This window comes from Astyanax mexicanus, chromosome 18, assembly GCF_023375975.1.
Source record: "Astyanax mexicanus isolate ESR-SI-001 chromosome 18, AstMex3_surface, whole genome shotgun sequence".
Classification (NCBI taxonomy): domain Eukaryota; kingdom Metazoa; phylum Chordata; class Actinopteri; order Characiformes; family Acestrorhamphidae; genus Astyanax; species Astyanax mexicanus.
Genome location: NC_064425.1, coordinates 15,678,639 through 15,700,947, shown reverse-complemented (window position 1 = coordinate 15,700,947; position 22,309 = coordinate 15,678,639). Strand labels below are relative to the sequence as shown.

Genomic DNA, 22,309 nt, shown 5'->3' with positions numbered 1-22,309 from the left:
CAACCAGCTTCAACCAACCTAGCTTATCTTTCATAATGAGCAAAGGTTTGCATAGTAAAAAAAGTTTATTCACTTTTTTACAATAAGAGATATAACTAGATACAAAATATATGTATATTTTTAAATTGCTGTTTTTATTAAGACACAAATTCTCCTGTTATGTATTTGAGTTTTTAGAATTTTGTAGTTATGAAACGAGACATGCTGGTTTTTTTTTTCAGGATTTCAGAGTTTGTTAAAACTGAATTCAGAATTTAGTTCTGAATAAAATTGAACAAAAAAAGAAATTGCCCTAAACCAGTCACTGTTAACCTAAAAATAGATTTTCTGTTTGTCCATTCATCATGAAAAGTTGACTCAGTGTAACTGTAAATGTTTACTGTCCTGTGATGCACTTAGGGACTTTATCAGTTAAAGTGAAGGACCGAGTGAGGTAAGGAATTTTACACATATTTTATGTGGAAATGATGACCACTAACATGAATGTTTGGGAGGATATTTTAAACTTAGTGTATTCAGGCACATACGCACCTCATCCTTTTAGCTACAACACATTTTGTGTTTGAAACGTATTAAGCTAGGCCAAAAATTGCTCTAAATAATGGAGGCTTGAGAAGTGCGTGCATGCGCTCATGACGCATGAGTGACAGGGCAGCTTGTTGAAGGTTTTGCCAGACTTCCTGCAGTGAAAGGGCTTGTCGTTGGTGTGCATGTTGCGCCAAATGTGTGTAAGAATTTGCTTGTGGTAGTTAGGCTTCTTGCCTGTATGCAAGCGCTTGTGCTGCTGTAGCGTGCCCTGATGCAAATTGGTCTTCCAGCATGTGTCGCAATATGGTAAAGGTGCAGCTTGAGTCCGCTGTCAATGTCCATGTGACTCATGAAGTTTAATGTACTTCTTAAGTCCAGTGGAAGCAGATGCATATGTAGGGCCGATTCTCAGCATCTGGCTACTGAGTTTCCTGTTGGCATAGGTCACCAAACCAAATGATAATGGTGTGAAGTCTTTTGAATTGTGCAAAAAAAAAAAAAAAAAGAATTAACATAGTTATAAATGTGTCTGTTGTCTGTACATGAAAAGATGTTATAGTATAGTATAGTATAGTGTATGTGTACAGTATGTGGAACTGAAGTTGAAACTACCTTAACTAGAGGTGTGCCATATCGTATCGTACACAATAATATCGCCAACATTTTTGAATATCGTGAACGATATTATACCCTGAAATATCGTGCCATAACACTCACCCCTAATTATCACATAAGGGTACTCCATTGTTTTTGTTCTCATTTCCTATTAAATATCTACTAGAGACAGATTATGTCTGCCCAGTATCATTTATTTTACCTTAATCCTGGATATATGGAGATATATGGAGTTCATTATTATTAGTAGTATCATGACATTCTGAATCATTGACTTCTGTTACAAATCTGCTAAAATCTGCTTGTTTTTTTTTTATATCTTAGTTAGAGGTGTGCAAAATCATATCGTACACAATAATAAATTGTAAGTTTTGTTTTTTTTACAGTAGTGTATTTTTTACTTTTTTGTCATATCACCAAGAGTATCGTTATCGCGATAATACCATGAAATATCGTGGTATTATTTTATGGCCATATCGCCCACCCCTAACCTTAACCACTAATAATGAATTACTCACTTCACTGTTTGTCCTACATATCTTTGACCTCAGATGTCAGCCATTGTATACACCAGCCACTGGTGTATCAACATTTGCATTACTAAAAATAAGTGTCAGTGTCAACTCCATGAACAGAGGTTGATTGTACTGCTGTTTTTTTTCTTGCCAACTTAAATCCTCTTATTTGTTTTATTCATATTATACAAAGAGGACAGTGTGTGTGAGTTTCTTAGAAATTGTAGTATTTGCTAAAATAGTTGCCTATTCCTGGTTTGTCACAAAAGGCATCGTCAAACTCCATATATGGCAAAAACTCTCTAGTAAACTCTAAGAAATACGAACACGTATATATTACAGAGGTTAATATATTGGTCTCTAATGCAGTAAATTATGGATGTCAGCATAGCTGGGATTACAGCAGACCCACTGGTCTCCAGGATTCCACAGGCAGTAAAGCAGTGGTGTTTTTCTGACACTGGTCTGATACTGACACTCGGACCGAGTTTGAGGCTGGCTGGTGGTCAGAGATGCCGAGCCAGGGAATTTCTCCAGCTTGAGCTTATGGACCTTGTGGGTTCCATTCCCCCTCAAGGCCTGGATAATATCATAGTGTGGGGGGGATCTCCAACCAGACCAGGGTGGAGCTCTAACTTCGCATTACTGACAAGATGCCTTAAGACCAGTGTCACCATAACAAGTTCGAAGCCACAATCAGTTTATTGTATTTGCTTGACTTTTATAAGCTTGCAGCAGTTTAAGTTACATTAAAATCTGCTCTAGATGAATTTGAGTTGAGTTTATATAAATAAGTCATGGCATTCCACTCACATTTATCTTATGGTTGTAATCAAGGAGTCAGTAAGCTGAGATGGGAGAAACCGTTTCATAACCATTTCACCCCACCTGGGATTAATAATAAAAAGAAAAAGCTATTGGTAAAAAAATAAATAAATAAAACGATTTGGGCAATTCAAAAGTCAAAGTTTGACAAGATAAAATTAAGCTTTACTGTCTTTGTGTAAAATTCTAAATATGGCACTGATCCTTACCTGAAAACATACTCTTTACTGTGAAGCATGGTGTTGGGAGGATGGATGGAGTGTCTTTAAGGACAACCGGTTCTGTTTTATCAAGTCGCTTGATATTGAGGTAAAAGTCCACCTTCCAAAATGACAGTGACCAAAAGAATACAACCAAACATGCTTGAGTCATTTAGGGCCAATAAATACATGTTTTAGAATTACTTTAAAGTAGCTTTTTGACATACAGATCCAATGTGACTAAAAATCTTTATTTTTAACCCATTTATCTCCACAATTATGCTAAGCCAGTTAAACTTCCCACTTATTAGGACTCATATCAATTGTATCGCCCATGACACTGAAGTCAGCCACTGCGTCTTAACAAAGGGGCCATCAATGCAGCCAATTCACTTAGAGGAAGGCACCAGATCCCAGCTCTGATACATCAGCCACACAATAGGAGTGATGAGGGTAGAGAGCGCAGTCTACTCACCCAGTGTGATCATGGCCAATTGTGCTGTGCCAGTTCAAGTTCGTTCACTCAGTGGCCATCTTTTCCAGCTGATGATTGGGCCCATGTATTGTAGAATCTTAAGTTAGAACCTCCTGGCCTCAGACAGAACACTGAAGATGGGTTGTGGATCCTACAAACTACACCAAAATAAGTGGTACGCGTTTAATTTTTTTTTTCCTGAGCTTGATAAATATTGCCAGAGCATTAAGGCAAACATACTGCTGCCATGTTTACTACGTCAATCCAATGATTAATTGATTTCCCAACAGGGATTAACATATCTTATATAACCAATAATAATTTTACTCAACATCATCCATTAAACTGACTAATATTCCTAAGGATGGCAACTTTTGGAAAAATATGCATTTTTTAGGATTAAACACAGCCTGCTTTTATACCCAACACCACACTTTCCATGTGCAATCATCTTAAGCATCAATCACACTATCCAGGCCACACTTACTCCCTCACTCAACACACACACACACACACACACACACGTGCGTTCTTGCTTTTGCACCACATTCCTTTTCCGTGAATAGAGGGACAGTTTGCTCTTTCAGCAACTTTATAGCATCTTGTAAAGACCCTGCTATAGAGTTCTATGAGCCGATTAAGGCCAGCAGGAAGTGAGCCCACTGGCCATCAGCCAGAAGGACAAACAGTGTGTGAATCAAGCGAGCCCATTACTGTTCCGCCGTGTAGCAGGTGAGTGTGTGTTTGTGCAGGGTCATGCCGAGGAGGAGGAGCACTTTAGCAGCATCTGGGTGAGCGCTAGAGCTTTTAGGAAGCTGAATGAGCGGGTCATTAGCGCCCGAGTGACTTCATTAGCGAGGCTGTATTGCTGGGCCTCCTGGACGTGCAGGTGAGGAGGCACATTTTCTTTAATGTGAAGGAGAGTACAAACAGTACTCTGGGGCTGTACCTGATGGTAGGGGCTGTACCTGATGTATTAAGTTGCAGATGGCTGGCCTCTGACTCAGTGGTCTAAGAGCAACTCCATCTCTGACCTTCAGCTTGGGTGAAAGTGCAGGTCAGAGTGTACTGGATTATTACAGAAACACTATACACGTCTACCTAAGTTAAATTACATTACATTATATTACATTTGGCAGACGCTTTTGTCCAAAGCGACCTACAATAATGATGTACATTTAGTAATAGAAATTCAAGATAAAAAAAAAACATTTTTAGATAGGGTCTAAAGGAAGCCAAAGAGAAATAGTGGGATAGAGGAGGAAGGGAATGAAAGAAGGAAATGAGGTTAGAAGTAGTTAGTTAGTTAGTTAGAGGTGTTAGGAGAGTAAGTGCTCTTTGAAGAGCTCTGTCTTCAGGAGTTTCTTAAAGATAGCGAGAGATTCTCCTGATCTGGTAAAAAAAGGTAGTTTGTTTCATCATTGGGGAACTCTCTTTCTCTGCTTCCCTTTGCAGTCTGACTCATCCCAAAGCATCTCTTGTGTTTTTAGGTTGGGTAAATGTGGAGGCCAAACATTGTTTTGTATCTCCAAACTTTTGACTGGCACTGTGTATTGTAAAAAAAAACTACACATGCCCTTTAAAATAGTGGTGATAAAAGCTATGTCAGGCATATACATCTCTTAAAAAAAAAAAAAAAAAAAAAAAAAAAAAAAAACCATTTTAGACAGCAGGTAATGTATTCCCAACCGGTTAATGTGATTCATCTTTTGGGGCTGTGCTTTCAAAGACTCATTCAACTTTTTAGAAGTCTGCTTCCTATCTTAATTCTGGTATGCATGTATGCTCCTCAAGAACAACATCGACAGTGTAATAACCATTAAATTATAAAAGTAATAGTTTAATTGGAATGCATTTAAACATACCTGTTTGACTGCAGGCTTAACCTGGCATCTATGTCTACAGCACTGGATGAATCATGTATTTTTTACAATCTTAAAAGCAAGTACTGTTTTATAATAGAAGTATTGCAATTTGCCCACCACTCGTCTACAAAAGGCTATTGGTGTTGCTGTTTATTGGAGTGCAGACTAAATTTAATTACACAAGATTTCATTAGAGCGAAACAACACATAATAGCAGCTCTCTGTACTCCACATAATTATGACCACAAGCTCAAATGGAACATGAAAGTACATTATAGGAACAGTTAAGAACAAGCCAAGAGCAGATTGGTGTTTTAAGTGTAGTTATATAAGAGATAAACATGTACACACGTAGCTAGGTTGCACAGAGCTAACACTTGTTTGATGCTTGATTTTGTCTGTACATTTCCCCTTTAATATAAATATCAGTGTGTCTTGTGATGTATCATCAGACTATTCAAGGTTACTTTAACCATCAAATGGTTTCAGGGAAGTGTGTGGTAGTTTAGACATGACGTTAGCACCACGCAAACTTGTGGTTTCCTTTTTGTGTTCGCTGCATTAGCCTCATAGCTGCAGTCCAAAAATACAGAGACGACATTTAGTCATCAAACACGTCTAAGCTGATCAGTTTGATGTTCTGTGAAGTGCAGAGCAGGTGTATTTACAGTGGTGTTGACAGTGTAACCAGTGGTTACAGTATTTATACTGCAAATATAGCCATTTCCTTTACTCTTCAAAATGACCAGTGAATCTACATTTTTACACAGATTGTTAATAATGGTATGCTTTATAACAAACTCTTTAAAAGAGATAAATCTAACTGTTAAACATTTCTCTAAGGACTATTTTACCTTCTAATACCCTATATGTACACTTTATGATGTCCAAATGTTTGTGGACACTTTTACATCAAGGAAAAATCTGGTGTAAAGTTGACTTTTGGTGCAGTAAAACATGATAAAATGTACTTACCTTTGTTGAATAGCCCACCTCAGCTTTCTGAAGTGAGAAGCTACTTTAAACCTGGATACCAGTGTAAAAAGCGATTTATCGGGGCAAAATATGCCCCGAAGAGCCAGTTGTACAGAGTGCTGGTCAAAAAGCACAAAATAACTGGATCTCAAAAAGCTGTAGGAGAGCGGAGGTGGGCTATTCAACTAAGGTATCGTACTTTTTATCTGCAAAATAGGCCATTGCACTATAGGTCCCTGCACTATAGGCCCCTGCACTATAGGTCCCTGTCCAATCTTTTTGTCCAATCTTCTTCTCTGATGTTTCTGCTAGTTAGACTTCTAGGACTCTGTTAAGATCCTGGTCCAGTTTGCTCCCTTGTTGTTGTTGTTTTCCGGGTGTTTTTCTCTTCTCATCTCACTTTTCAGAATGGCCAACTTAGTTTTAATCTGCTTATTCATAAATAGTTAAAACAAAACAAAACAAATACCCAGATTTAGCCACTCTGAAAAGAGACTGCACCACAATGCATGTTTTAAAAGTGTTTTTTTTGTGTGTTTTCACTGCAATTACATTTATAGACTGTCACTTTGAAGTATCATTAATTAATGTAAAAAAAACAGGGCTGGATGAAATAGACTGCATCTCAAACAACAGTATTTACACAGTTTAGATTTTCAAAGGTTTGTGGTCTATAGCAGACTGCATTTTTCACATGCCTAAGTGACAATCTCAAAGTGAGGAGTGTCCACATCATGTAATTTTTTTCTCTGGGACAATTAATAGAGCAAACAGAGCGCCTGGCTCCCGTCCCTGAACACTGCACCAGTTCAAACACTCCCTTTATGATTTATTCTGTTTTCTTTTTTCTGTTGTCCAGACGGTTCTAGTATTTTCACACTTTTTGTTTGACAGTTGAGCTAACTGTTTTTGAGGCTGTGTGTTAGAGAGAGAGAGAGAGTGTGTGTGAGTAAGAGAGAGAGAGAGAGAGAGAGAGAGAGAGAGAGAGAGAGAGAGAGAGAGAGAGAGAGAGAGAGAGAGAGAGAGAGAAAAAGTGTAAGAGACCGAGAGAGAAGTTCGCTGCCCTGTGGGAATCTGTGAGGTGTGTTTTAAATGCCAGTGAGATGTGCTCAGCCCCTCTGTGGTCCAGTGATAATGAAAACATGCTCCAGAGGCCTACGACACAAACGTCAACCACAATCCAGCAACACAGCTCCCACTGCAGATTCAGCTACAGCCCCAGTAACACAGTTCCAGTTTCAGCTCTTAAACCCAAACAAGGCAATGCAATAAATCTGCAGCACTTTTTACTGAAAATTATTTTAATGTCAGCAGTAAATGTCACACAGAATGATGCTTGAGGACTGGGCAGTTCCACAGGAATCAGACATAAGTACAGACAGAATGATGCATCCTTATTTGGTCATTTTACAAGGCAGGAATGGTCTGAGTTTTGTCTTACCGCTCTAGCGTATTTGTCTCCTGATTTTCATTCAGAGAAAACATGGAAAAAAAATGTAACAACAGCCTCATCTAATGGGCAAAATCAGTATTGCATTCAAATAAAGTATTGTGCAGTAAACACACTTTCATGCTACATCAAGAGTGGAAAATTATACCTATTTTTTTCATTATATTAACAACTTGATGAACTTTAGACAAAAACTGTGTTTGCTTTAAACTTATTTTCTTACCTCACATTTTCATGGAAAATCATAATTTACTTCCTTTACAATTAAATTGAATATACAGTACCTGTCAAATGTTTGGACACACTTCTCATTTAATTATTTTTTTCTTTCTTATTATTTTTTATGATTATTAATACTGAATACATCAAAAATATGAAGTAACACATGCAATTATGAATAAACAAAAAAGTGTTAAACAGGCCCAAATAGATTTTATACTTTAGATGCTTAAAAAAAAAGCTCCTTTTGTTTTGATGCCAAATTTGCCCTCTCTTGGCATCATTCTCTCACTCAGCTTCATGAGAAGCTGGGCTAAGCTCTTGTTAACTGTTTTTCTTTTACTCTGAGCTTCAACTCGGTTTTATCTATCAGGTGTTTTTTAAGTCTTTAATTTTAATCTAAAATGTAAAAAATGATAAAAATGAGAGAAATATTAGAGAATGTGTGTTCAAACATTTGACTGGTACTAAATGTTTTTCATAGTAGTTACTTTGAACTTTTGATGTACATTTTTCCACTTTACTTTTTAAATATTAGCCTCATCCTATGGACAGAATATGGACATAATTTCATATGTTAATTTCATTAAAAAGTACATTTGTCAGTTTTTATAAACTAACAGCAGTTTTTTTTTTTAAACGCTTACGTAAACAGTCCTTCTATCAAATAATTTTACATTCATATCTGAAAAAGGATATTAAACCTTATTTAAAACCTTTCATACAAAATCAGTGCATGATTACGCTGTCTTAAACAGTCTTAATTATTCAGGAAAGTCAGCTTATGCTTAGCTTAAGCTACTTCAAAGTATGTAAAATAAATCATAGGTATAAAAAAATGATAGTAAAAAAAAATGTTATAAAAATGCTAAAATGCTGATTACAGGCATACGCTTAGAGGTATTAGGGGCATTAGAGTCACAGCTGCTACAAATAATGTTTTTTTCTGTATGTCAATTCATTTGATTCTCTTGTTAGTGTGAAGAGTCTCAGGGGCTTGTGAGCTGTTCTTCCTCCAGTCACAGATCTCGCTGTAGGGACACATGGTGCACTTCCATGCATCCTCTATATCCACTCCTCTGGGCTCCCTCTGGCCGGTCCAGTAGGCCAGGTAGCCCCGCAGGTCTGACCGTAGCTGTGCCTCGTCGAAGGGGACCACCCTGGTGCCGATGAGGCTATTAGAGTCCTGGTGACGGTACTCCATCTGGAGGAGGTCGATGCACGGCACCTCAGTACAGGACAGGACCATGAGAAAAGTGTCCACCAGCTCACCGAACGTAACCACATTAATCCCGATCCTCAGAGCATGTGCCTGAACCTCAGATCCCAGTACCTGCGAGGGTCGCAGTGTGAAATTGTTCACAATGTGCTCTCTCCTCACTTCTCCTCTGATCAGTCCATCAAACAGAAGCTTATACAAGCCAACCTAATAACCACACAGAGAGAAGTGTTTAATCAGAGTAAAAAATACCAGATGTTTCTCCACAGAGTTTTCTAAATGTAATTTGAATGGTCTGGTACATTTTGGCAGATTTAGTAGTTTTTCTGGCTGTATCACTTTTTTTTATTTACTTAGATCACATGCACAGCCTCTGAATGGGGACGGGGATGGGGACACACAAAAGGGGTGGGACAATTGGGACACAATGTGGAAAAGTCAGAAATAAAATGATAAAAAAAACACCTTTGAAAACTACTTTTCTGCATGCTTGCTGCAATTAAATATTCTCATATTTAGAGGTCTCTAAATCCCCAAAGCCCTTAAATTCACGGACTGTCGCTTTAATGTTCTAAGCAGCAGTGGACAAAGTACAAGAAAACAGCCCTAAAGATGAGTACTAATGAAAACTGTACTAGATTACCGTGTTTGGCGCACTTTAAATCCTTAGAAGGGAAATGGCTACACCCTTGTTCACTTCAAGTATGCAGTCACTTAATGCGCCTTATAATCCAGTGTGCCTTATAATATTTAAATTTCTGATAGTTCTGATATACACCTCCATTCTAAATTATGTATGTTAAAACAAAAGCTACTCAGGCTGAAAACTGTATTAACATTATTTTTAAAAAATACAGATGCAATAAAAATGATAATTCAATTTAAAATATTAGTCAAATGTCATAAAAACAGGAAAATAAACAACATATATTTTTTAAATATGTGACGCTAAAATGAAAGTAAAAAAAAAAAAAGTCAAAGCAGCCATGTAAAGGCCTTCATACGAAACAAGCCAAGCTGGTTTATCCTTATCTTTTTCTTTAAAGCTCAGGTTCAGAAGACTGTCTGGTGGATTTGTTCTGCTCAGTGTACAGGTATACACCAGTACACAGTACTACTACATTTTTTTTTTCTTACAAGTTGCTGGTGTGTAAAAAAAGCTGTAAACTCAGAGGCAGAACCAATCAGAAACTACAATAATTGAATAAATTGTGAGGAAAAATAACACTCTTAGGTTTGCTATATCTAAAGGGACTCTCAAGTTCAAAAAGTTAGATTTTGTCTTTTGATAAGAAGCTGATTATTTGAATCAGATGTTTTAGAGCAAGGAAGCACCCAAACCTAGAAAAAAATTGTCTACAGTATCACTATGTTTTTTTATTTCAGTTCATTTTATTTTTTGGCAAAAATATAATGCAATCAGATCTTTCAGACAATACAGTTTCTATCTTTCACTCACCTGAAATGAGTGTCCGAGGGCCTGAGCATCTCCAGGGAGAGAGTCGTGCCTGCGGGTCTTAAGCTCGTTCAACACCAGCTCCCCCTTCTGGTTATAACTCAGCTCATCAATGACTCCCATAATATTCACACCTTCCAACACTCCAAACACTGGAAACTCACGCACACACTGGCCTGAAACCACACACAACAGCTATTTAACAATTTAGTAGTTTTTTCTTTATTATTTTTTAATTTCTATAAATCAATACTTTGTGTTGAACAACAATTGCATCAGTTCTTAATCAACATAATGATGTACCTGCTTCCAGTATGGGAATCATATGTAGCACATTAAGGATCCTGATACCAAAAGAATCCTCTCTGGTCTTCGTATCAATAGGAATCACTGAATGAACTTCCAGCTCTGTAAACAGAGGTAGGTGGTTGGGGATTGGTGTTAAATGCATCCACAAAGAGCAAAACAATTAGACAGAAAAGAGAAAAAGCAGAAATACACCCCAATGTAGTTGGATGAGCTAGTTGTATGTGTATGTGAGCATAATGTGACATCTTAAAGATATGATTAAGTCTCAGTAGGAAACCGATGGATTGTTTACTCCAGGTGGAGTTCCAGTATCTCAGTGTTTTATTCATGAGTGAGGGAACAATGGAGTGTGAGATTGGCCACAGAATGTTGTGACTAAAAGGAAGCTGAGCAAAAAAGCTAAGCTCTTGATCTACCAGATCCTCAGTCCTACTCTCACCTATGGTCATGATAGATGGGTTATGATCGAAAGGATGAGATTGTGAAATTGGCTTCCTCAGAATTATGGCTGGGGTCTCTTTTGGAGATAAGATGAGAAGATCAGTCATCCGTGAGGGATTCAGAGTAGAACCATTTCTTCTTTGCATGGAAAGAAGCCAGTCGAGGTGGTTTGGGCATCTGATAAGGATGCCACCACGGCGCCTCCTGGTTGGAAACCTCAGTGCAGACCAAGAACTAAGTGGAGAGATTATATCTCCACTTTTGCCTGGGAACACCTAGGGATTCCTCAGTCAGAGTTGGACAATGTTATCAGGGAAAGGGAGGTTAGGAAAGTTAGCTAGAGCTGCAACCTCCTAATCCCAGATAAGCATGGATGGATGGATGGGTGCAACTAAAAAGGGCTGAATGCATTCAATTTTAATGCATTTCTTTAGACATAAAGTTTCAAACGCAACCCAAACTTAACATACATCATTCATGAACATCTAAAGGCCGCAATTAACTGGATCAGATGGGGTGGATTGGGTTGGATCCACAGTGTAAGGCAGATCAGAAAACTGTTCTGGCCCACCCCTGTTTTTTAAGGGAACATAGTTCTGCAGAAGCATGGCTGAAGATCAGTGCCCTGTACAATGCACTGCGCATGTTATAAAACCATTAAAACCTCTGCATTCATGTCACTAGGGTTTGATTTGATTTTACCAAATTGAAAAACTCTGGAATATAATCAAGAGGAAGATGGATGTTCAAATGCCATCAAACCAAGCTGAACTGCTTGAATTTTTGCACCAGGAGTGGCATTAAGTTATCTAAAAGCAGTGTGTAAAACTGGTGGAGGAGATAATGCCAAGATGCTTGAAAACTTTGATTAAAAACCAGGGTTAATAAAACTTAACCAATATAAACTTGTTTTCTTTGCATTATTTGAGGTCTGAAATCGATGTCTTTTTTGTAATTTCAGCCATTTCTTATATTCTGCAAATAAATGCTCTAAATGACATTTTTTATTTGGAATTTGGGAGAAATGTTGTCCGTAGTTTATAGAATAAAACAACAATGTTCATTTTTAGTTAAACACATACCTATAAATAGCAAAATCTGAGATACTGATTCAGAAACTGAAGTGGTCCCTTAATTTTTTCCAGAGTTGTATACTCTCACTTGGTAGGAAATACACATTCAGTAATTCAGACTGAAATCTGACTGTGTTGATTGTTTTGATTGTACTGGGCTGGGTTTTGTTTTATGACTGTCTTATATAACAGATGACTCAGACCAACAGCTGTGGTTTGACTGATTGAAATATGATGCATTTTAAATGTGTTTTGCGTGTGTTTTTATTTGCATTTTTATGTAACTTGGCCTTTCCTAGATATAATCCTAATTAGGGATGTGCTACATTTTTTTATATAGTTATCGCAAAAATACCCTAAAACGTTGTGATATTATTAGGTATTAGATATTATTATTATTAACTTTTTTGCTGTTTGTAGTAGAAGGAAAACTCACACTTCTCATTTCCTTTATATATCTAACAAAGGCATATTATATTTGTCCATTATTTTGTATTTTACCGTATTTTAATCCTGACTATATGGAGTGCATTATTATTTAATCATGCCATGTTGGATCATTTTGACATCTATTACAATCTGGTAAAAAGCTTAATTAGGGCTGTACCATGCCATATCGTATTGAATAATATCGGCAAATCAAATTTAATCTTCATCCTTTTTGCAATACAGTATTATTGAAATTATTTTATTTTAATTTAATGATATGTCATATTACAGAAGTACCCTGAAATATTAATATTATTTTAGGGCCATTTTGCCAGGCCTAGCTCATACCTAAAATAGTTAAACCACTTTATTAACATAATAAAAAACCCTTCACTTATTTAGGTTGTATCCTCTTATAACTTCTCTAATACATTGGAGTAAATGGAGCACAAAAAGTAATAAAAACTGATATCTGAAGAATTAGAAATGCTTGAATTGGTGCTGATTCTGACCCCATGGATTGGACTCGGACATCCCTAGGTATCATAATGCAATATGATATCTACAGTAAAGTAAACACAGATAAAGATAGCTAGTATTTGTCTTAACCTCTTGCCAGGTGAATACTGGCGCCTGTCTGGATCTCTGTCCGCCGCTCGTCTGTTTTCCTGATTTGAGGATTTCGGATGCCGTATTCGAGCTTTAGCTCACACCAGGTCTGCTCACACAGCTGGGTTACACTCAGGTGACGCTTCATGAAGCGCAGTAAGGGCTTTTGGACAACCCCAGCGTTTCTCTTCCTCTTCTCACCTCTCTCCTCATCTGTTTTAACACTCCTCTGCTGCAGGCCCAGTTCATTCCTGACAGCCAGGACACAGACAATACTGACCATTATATACTGAGCAGCCCCTGCACATTATTCAGTTACCACCCCACACCAGAAACTGCAATCTGCAGCTCAACACAATAGAACTATTATCTATCAAGAACTACAGAGCAGAGAAAGACTCTAGTAAAGACTTGTAGTATGACACATTATTAGTAAGGAGGGTAAAAAGTCACAAAATGCATAATTCTACACAATATTGGTGATTTTCAGTACATCTGTATTACTACATTTTTGACAGATTTACAGTTATTGAATTCTGTAAGGGACACTGAATCAGAGCAATGTATTAATGTTACATAAGCAGGCTAACCCTGCGTTCACACTAGCAAACAAAAAATCACTTATGTTTCCCCATGTTTTGTTTGTTGTGGGGGTTGTTCAAGGCCGTTTACATTGACAGTTTTGTTTTTACACTTTTTAATACCTCACAGAATTAAGACAAAATTAAGATCGCTTTTGCAAGTAAAAAGCAAAAATCACACAATAATACAAAATGTACAGACTTTACAGTAATCTTGTAACTCCTGTTGTCTGACAGACCAAAATTAGAACCAAAACTGGAACTGTTTGTACACTTAAATTAGGGTACAATCAAAAATTAAGGTTATCTAACCCCCATGAAATGTTTTTAGGGTCTCTGGACCATTTTAAGACTTTGGGAGATGGATTTTAAACATTTTGACACAAATAAAAAGTATTTTTTTATGAATCTGCAGATACCCTGATCTGATAAAAATAACTTTAATTTTACTTTAAACTGTTCCCGTATATGCATGCACATATTACCGCTGTCAATGAAAGACAATTATTCCCATTTTTGTCGACTTTTAGTTTACTACATAATTATATAACACACAAACTGTCCCTTACACTATTGACATTTCTTCAAGTCAAGAGGCTTTATTTGTCATTCAATGATGAAAAATTACCTGATATTAACTATTCCATTGAAAGTGAAGAAGGCCTTATTTCTCTCCTGTGTCGCTTTTTGGAGATTATTAACATTAGGTTTTTGTTTCAGCTACAATTTACCTGTGATCTGATGGTAAGGAAATTATGGCGTTCACAGTGTCTTTACTGGTGTCAGGTTTGCTACAGGATGGCTTAGGTTGTTCATCTGAAACATGAATAAGTACAAACACTGTAAAAATAAGAGTCATAGTAACAGACCCTGAAAGCAACATTACTGTTGGCCAAACCTTTAAATGTACACATCTCTAACAGACAGATAATAATTTCATTACTGCACTTCACCTGTCAGACTGTCTTCTCTTCATTGCTGAAACTGAGACTTATTTCAGTGTTAAGCTGAGCTAAAGCTAAGTTACCATGTGGGTCAGTCAAACCTCTTCCTGTGTACCAGTTTCCTCTGGTGTAGGAAACAGTGCTCACCATTCCTCTGATTTTTTTTTTAAATACAAGGCTCATACTTTTAATATTCACAGAGTTCTCTGTGTTTCTGTGTGTTTTTCTAGTTATTATGATGAATGTGTTAATGAGCTGTGTGTAAGTGTGTAAATGCTGCAGTGGAGACTGCAGTAACATGATATGTACCAGCATTGCTTTACTACAGATTAAGGCTTGGTAAATATACATTTTTAAAAATCAATTTCCAGTGCTCAGTTTATTTCCATTGCTACGTACCAGCTGTATGGTGTTAACAATTTTTTGTTGAAGAATAATCATGCCTTTATTTTATTACATTTTTTACAACACTAAAAGTAGTATTATTATTTTTTTTAAAAAACCTCTATGACCTCAATCAGCTTTCACTCCTGCTCTGACTTTAAACCCATACATCACCCAGTGCCCCTCTTAAACTACCCCTCTTTTTTTTTTTAAGGCATTTTTCAAATTGAGCTGAGAGTAGAGTCAGCAAAAAACAGGGGGTTTAATGGTCTTTTAAAGGCCTTAAAAAAAAATTTACTGCCTAAATTTGTACACTGTATTTTTTACCATTGCTGGTTATTAAAGTGGGTTTTCTAAAAATTTTGACCAGAATTGCATATAAAATTAATTGTAGTTTCATTCAGAAGCTGTAAATGGGAATTCTGTAAAAAGAAAAAAATATACTAATTATGGAAATTATTAAATTACAAATTAATTATAAGATTAATTATTTTGTAATTATTTTAATTATTATTTTATTATATATAGTTTTTTTTTTATAAATTATTAATTCCAAGTGATAAAGTGATATGTAAATGCCATATGTAGTCCAGTTTAGGACCACATTAATATTGCAATCAGGGGAGTGTACAACACAATCAAAACTCCTGTGTAGGCTATAATTTGGCTTAATTTATATGTAGCAGTGTGAAACAAATTAATCAATTCAAATGAAAAAGAGACAATATCACAAAAAACAAGCTTGACTAGATTTTAGCAAACAGACTGGACATGTGAAAACAGAACGGCTTAACTAAAGCATTGAAATACGTTACATAAGACATATTTAACGCTATCAAACTAAAACAGAAGAAACCTTGTAGTGTAGATACTGACTTATCACACAGCAGCAGACACGTGATAATAATTCAACAAAACAACAACAGCGCCGCCTCGTGACCACAGCGAGCCTGAACATCTACTGACCATACATGTTTAGATACTACAGATTCATTAGTAAATCAATAAACCATATAAAAATACTCTTAATTTTAACTAAAGCAAGTTTTTTTTTTACAAATCTCTCTGTATGAACATACTAAGCTAACGCTAGCTAAGCTAATACAATCTACAACTGTCTACTGAGTGTGAGCAGGCGCTGGTAACTTAGCTGGTCATAAGGTTAGTATTTCTGGTGTTTAAAATTATTAATGTAGTAATGATCATGGTGTGATAATTACCTGAGCTGTAGTGATCTAGATCGATATCCAGGAGCTCAGAGTCGCTGATGTTGTCCCACTCTTCACTCTGAGACTCCATGATAACAGCAGCAGCAGCAGCTCAGACTCTCATCACTATTACAGAGTACTGGTGATTATACTGCTGCTGTAATCACGTGTTCACATGTTGTGATAATCACGCGCGTATTAAAGGTATCACAGGTCCCATCACTCACTTACTCACACCTCTCTCTATTTACTAGCTATAGATCTTCATGTTCTGACTCACTTCCTGTGTGTTTGTGTTATGCCTGGACATGCCTCCAGTTTAGGGCACGCCCCCGCAACACCATTGGCTCACACGTGAATCACTACGGCAACGCATTCTAGTTTTTAATACAGCGTGTTTACATTAGAAATCGAATTTGATTATAAATGTCCCAAACATAAAATAGTAAAGAAATATTTAATAATAAGGTAAAACTTAAGATTTTGATGCATATAAACATTTCTATCTTTTAGAGACACTACACACCCCAGTATACATTTATAACTTAACGAATAAAGTAATGAACTAAATTTAGCTTAAAGCAGCACTAGGTAGAATTTCCTAGATTTTTTTATCTTTTTAAAGAAGTAAAATTACAGCTTGAAACTCACTGCAGCGCTGCATTGAGGTGTATTAGGAGGAATAGCACGCAGTGCTCTCTGAGCTCAAACCAGACTTTGTATGTTTTCAGAGGCGGCCGCGACCAACGCTCGGGAGAACTGCGACCTGCTTTCCGACCTTTAGTTCTAACAGTTCTACAAAGATTACTGGTTCATTCTTTACAAACTAACATACAGTCGCTCTGGCAGAAGCTGGAAAGAGACCGAATATGTCTGTGAAAGCCAGAAAACGAGAAAGAGAAACTAATCCGCCTGAAACATTTATTACACTCTACAACGGTGGGGGGGGGGGGGGGGGCCACGAGCACAAAATCTCAATCCTACCTAGTGGAGCTTTAAATCAGTGAATTGGCCAGTGTCCAAAGGTGTGAAAAGTATTCACATTCATTACTCAGGTAGAAGTCATAGATACTAGGGTTTAAAATTAACTCAAGCCTTTATTTTTTAAGTAAAAGTGTAAACATACTGCTTTCAAAACTGCTTAAAGTATAAAAGTAAAAGTAATTAAGGGGGAAAATGGCATTAGGAACAAAAGCTTTGGCCACGTCACAGGGTTAAATAGTGCATGTGGATTGCCTATCAACCAATAGGGTGTCGGAATGGTATGTTAATACTTCACATCCAATCAAAGTCAAATTTACTCTATCGGGATGGAGATATTTATCTGGATAGTTTTTTTTTTTTTCAATGATGAGAAGCCGGAATAAAACAAATAAAAAATAAATAGGAGTAACAAGACTATTTTTAAAATGTAAGATGTAGAAAATTCAAATAATTGTGTGAAAATGTAAAAATCATTTCTCCAGTAAAGTATAGATAACCTAAATATCTATATAAGTAAGGAAACAAAGTATTTGTACGGTACTTTATTACTTACTACAGTGTCTGCCAGTTGTAGAAGTGCGGCCAGTGTCGCTTGTGTCGATACCAATATAATTCCAATATCCTTGTTCATCCTACTTAAGGCAGTAATAAACATTGTTAAATGGTAAAGGAATGTATCAACTAATTATTAATTGATACTAAGACATTATTAAATGTTAATGCTTAAGTATGTTGTAAATATTAATGAACGAAGACATCAGATAAAAAATTAATGATTAATAATGTCTAAACTAGTGTCAGTTAACATTACTAACTACAGAACATCTCAACTAATTATTATATGTTACAGATTAACACAACACTGACACTGAGGGAAACTAATTTATGATGGAAACAAAATAAATAACTTAAACAGTCAAACTGCAAACAATCCAAAGTAGCAGCTAAAAGACAGTGACCATTTACTGTGTATTTAAGTTCTGTTTATTAGTACTGAATATTACTGAATATTAATGAAATATCTTGTATTTCATTAATATCTAAATGTAAGTATCTAAATGAATAAAACATCAAACAGATATGCTTAGGTAGATGTTTATTATATATCTAAATATAAATATAATCAGAAAGATATGACAAGTTTGGACTATAAAACTATTTTGTAATATTTATGCACACGTGTGGTTATATTAATCCTTTCCAGCAGGATTTTCACATACCCCCATTTTCTCACCTCTAGGGGGCGTCAGAGTATAATGAATAGGCGTCTAAATTGCTGGTACTGTCCTGCTGTCTCCACACATTTTAAAACACCCAAACTATTCAACAAAATCACATCACAGTACTTGTTGGAAAAAGCCCATGTTTATTTCAGCCTGAAACTAATGTGTTTTGTACGATTTGTCCTATACCCCTTTCTATTCATCTGAATATTCAACAGGGCAACAATATTCGGAAAACTGAAATAAATATACTGAAAACAGTGATTTTCATATGACATGATTAAATTGAAGTGCCTCTGAACTGGTAAAGTCATTACATTAAAAGAAATGGGATTGTCTACAAGTGCTGCAATTCAAACATATATACACACACAAACACACACATTCATAAGAGATCAGTTCTCCCTCTCAGAACAACCATTCATATTTCCTCACTTATTCGCAGCAAAAATAAAAAACCCAAACAAACAAGACATTACAACCAAGCAGTGTGATATACTTGGCATATTACTTTCAGAAAGAAAAAATCATAAGGAAGAATTACGGTACGTGATAAAATCTTGAAAATGACATATGCCTAAACATAGACGTACAGTAGTGCACATAGAATGTGAAGAGTGTGTGTCGAACTCTAGTGGATCCTGGGTTTCAGGTATGCAAATCCATATCTTCTCGACCTGTTAGCACTGTGCAAAATATCCAATATTACCCTGTTTCTTAAGAAAATAATTTTCCATCCATGAGAGAGCGCACAGATTCTTGAGTCCTGTGATACATAAATGTGAAGTTAGACCTGGGTAAAACATCTCAACATGTGCACATTCAAAACAGAGCAGGGTGAACAAAAGCACAGGAAAAGCCACATATCTGCACACATGCAGTTTAAAATTATGATTTTGTGTAAATTGACTTAAAAAAGCCAGATTTCAGGTTTGCAGGTTTTTTCATGAAAACCTAAATATATAGTCACCCTGGACCATACAATGTTACAATACTAGCATTTTCCTTGATGTATGTGTGCAGCTATCTCACTTTACATCATCAGTGAAACAAACTACAGATACCCCATTAACTTACATAAAACAGCCTTTTTACCTGTTTAATTTTATATCAGCATTACAAGTAAAATCATCTCATCCTCATAAGTCACTTCCCTGCACGGTTTTATATACAGTTTGCCTTACTACCAATAAACTACCAATAAACCCCTCAGTCAGTAATGATCCAACATCACTGAGCATCATCTCAGCATTAACCAAAACCAAGCAAACATCTGCAGCAGCATTAAAAAGCCCAAAGTAATAGAATCTCACAGAGTTTGGGTCACAGAAAAGGCTGCAGATGTTACTTAGAAAATATGATCCATTTCCATAATCCAACCCTCCACTTGCCAAAGCTAATCTCTCTAAACCAGAGCCATAACAGTCCCAGCTAAAAACAATTATGCTAAAAGAAACAGGGGGTTAAAACAGGCAGTCTTAGGAAGTCCACTCATAGTTAATAGTCCAGATTTGTCCCGATTACTGTGAGCATCAGTCTTTAAAGGGTTAAGGATAGGCATACTTTGTAAGAAATCTCTGAAAAGCCAATCACCCTTCAGTTCTGACTGGCTCTACAGTCAGACGCCTCCAGCTCCACACTGGACAGGAAGCGTTTGGACAGCTTCCGTCCATCATAACTGAGGTGGGTGGTGTAGAGGGTCCTGGCATGCTTGGGGTATACAATAGTGGTGCTCTGGTAGCGCTGCACCCGCTGACGAGGCTGGAACTCCAGCTGCGTTTTGTAACGCCTCCAGGTGCTCTGAGACAGAGCCAACACAGTCTGGCTGCACAGCTCCAGACCCAGACCCTTGGGCTGTAGAGACACGTCCTGGATGAAGTGGCGATCCGAGTCATAGCGCACTGATGAGGTGTATCTGCAACAATAACCAGAAGTTCCACACGTGTTTAACTCGTGTTTGTACACAAAAAAAAAAAATGAACATGATGGACATTATGCACCTGAAAGATAATCACCTTATTTCTTTTGGAGGCAGAGGATCAAGTTCAATTCCTTCCCCATAAGAGAATGGGTGAAGACCTTTCAATTGTTTTGGTGGAACCTGGAATAAAATTATAAAGGCCGAGTTTAGATATTATATCTAGACAAACATAGCATCAGCATAATAACTTGGCATATAAATGTTTACCTCAGGCATTGTAACTAAATAAATGAGGTGAATGAGTGCACATTCACATTGAGTTTCTTGAGCTGCATTTCCCAAATTCACATAATTTCTAAATATGCCACTCCTGAATTCACTTCACATTTCCTTAAACAATAATTCTTGAATTCACCTCACATTTCCTGAGCAATTACTCCTGAATTTGTTTCTTTTTCTTCAGATCACTTGCTTCACATTTCTTGAGCAATAGTTCCCGAATTTACCTATTTTTTCTTGAGCTGTAAATCCTGAATTCACCTTACGTTTCTTGAGCTGTAAATCCGGAATTCACCTTACACTTCTTGAGCTGCAAATCCTGAATTCACCTCAAGTTTATTGAGCTGTAAATCCGGAATTCACTTCACGTTTCTTGAGCTATAACTCCTGAATTCACCTCACATTTCTTAAACTGTAATTTCTGAATTCACCTCTGAATTGTTTAACTAAACCTGAGGTAAACATTCCTATTTAAAATCACAAGATTGATACTGTTTGTCTCGTTATATATAAACATGAATTTAGGAATTAGAGATGAACAAATGAAATTACAATTTAATAAACAGATGAAGTTAGTAATTACATTTTAACAAATCTGAGGGACTTTCAGGTATTGTAGTTTTACATGCATGAGACTAATTCATTAATTTTAGCTACCTACACACATAACATGGTATATAATATGGGAATTATTAAATGCTTTAAAATATCAGAACATGTTGTACATATGTAATAAAAATGTTAAATCACCCACTAGTTGCTTGCTACCTGATGCAGCATAAATAAACTAAATCCACTCTGGGTGTCTGTGGATATTAGTTCAGCTTTAATAGCATTATTCAGAGGTAAAGACTAAGCTGAATTGTCTGCTAACTGTGAGGTTTTCAGTGTGCCTGTTAGCTATAGGTACTCACCCTGGCTTCGTCCTCTGAGCCCCCGCTGCTCCTCTCGCTGCCCGCCGGCAGTAGCCAGGGGCTGGGGCTGGGGCTGGGCGGCAGTCCGGAGTCCGGACTGTCCAGAGTGCGCTCAGCTTTAAAACTCATATCCAGAAGCTCGTCGTCAGACACATTGTGCAGGTTCAGTCTTCCCACCATTGCCCCTCAGCTCCAGCTCCACCAGAGAGCTCCAACCCGAGAGGAACTGTGCTGCTGTCTTACAGACACTCTATCCAGTGAGTTCTACAGTCCTTCAGTAGCGTTCAGCAGCTCCCCTCACTCTGACAGGTACTTTCACACTGAGGATCACTTTCTAAAGAAGCTTTTCACTGCTGTAGATCCTTCCTTTTTTATTCCCCAGACCTCCTGAATCTCTCCAGTGCTCCCCACTTAAGGCTAGAACACTTGTGTTAAATAGGAAAATCCACAAGCTTTTCTGAAGTAGCAGCAAAAATACACCACCAACTAAACCAACCACAAGAACTGGCTGGAGTTTAAAACTGTCCTACCTCAAAGCTCTTCATTGTTTTACAAGCAGGCAGCTTAAAAAGGACCGCCCTCACAAGAGCCTCCCCACTGCTGATTGGAGTGAAAATTAGAGGGGGGGAAAACAGTTTGGGGCCCATGAGAACCAAACCCCTCCCCTC

The 22,309-nt window shown here is 37.0% G+C and overlaps 2 protein-coding genes across 2 annotated transcripts; both read right to left on the bottom strand.

Annotated features, from left to right (window-relative positions):
* Positions 1-7,281: 7,281 nt before the first annotated feature.
* Positions 7,282-16,649, bottom strand: exo5 (exonuclease 5). The gene is made up of 6 exons (XM_007245926.4): positions 16,333-16,649; positions 14,516-14,600; positions 13,204-13,454; positions 10,646-10,750; positions 10,346-10,518; positions 7,282-9,093 (listed from the first exon to the last, which is right to left on the bottom strand). Exons 1-6 carry the CDS (start codon positions 16,409-16,411, stop codon positions 8,626-8,628), a joined length of 1,161 nt encoding a protein of 386 aa, XP_007245988.3. The 5' UTR covers positions 16,412-16,649; the 3' UTR covers positions 7,282-8,625.
* Positions 16,650-18,650: 2,001 nt separating this feature from the next.
* Positions 18,651-22,242, bottom strand: rflnb (refilin B). The gene is made up of 3 exons (XM_007245924.4): positions 21,642-22,242; positions 20,543-20,628; positions 18,651-20,442 (listed from the first exon to the last, which is right to left on the bottom strand). The coding sequence occupies exons 1-3, from the start codon at positions 21,819-21,821 to the stop codon at positions 20,124-20,126; spliced, it is 585 nt and encodes a 194-aa protein (XP_007245986.3). The 5' UTR covers positions 21,822-22,242; the 3' UTR covers positions 18,651-20,123.
* Positions 22,243-22,309: the final 67 nt, after the last annotated feature.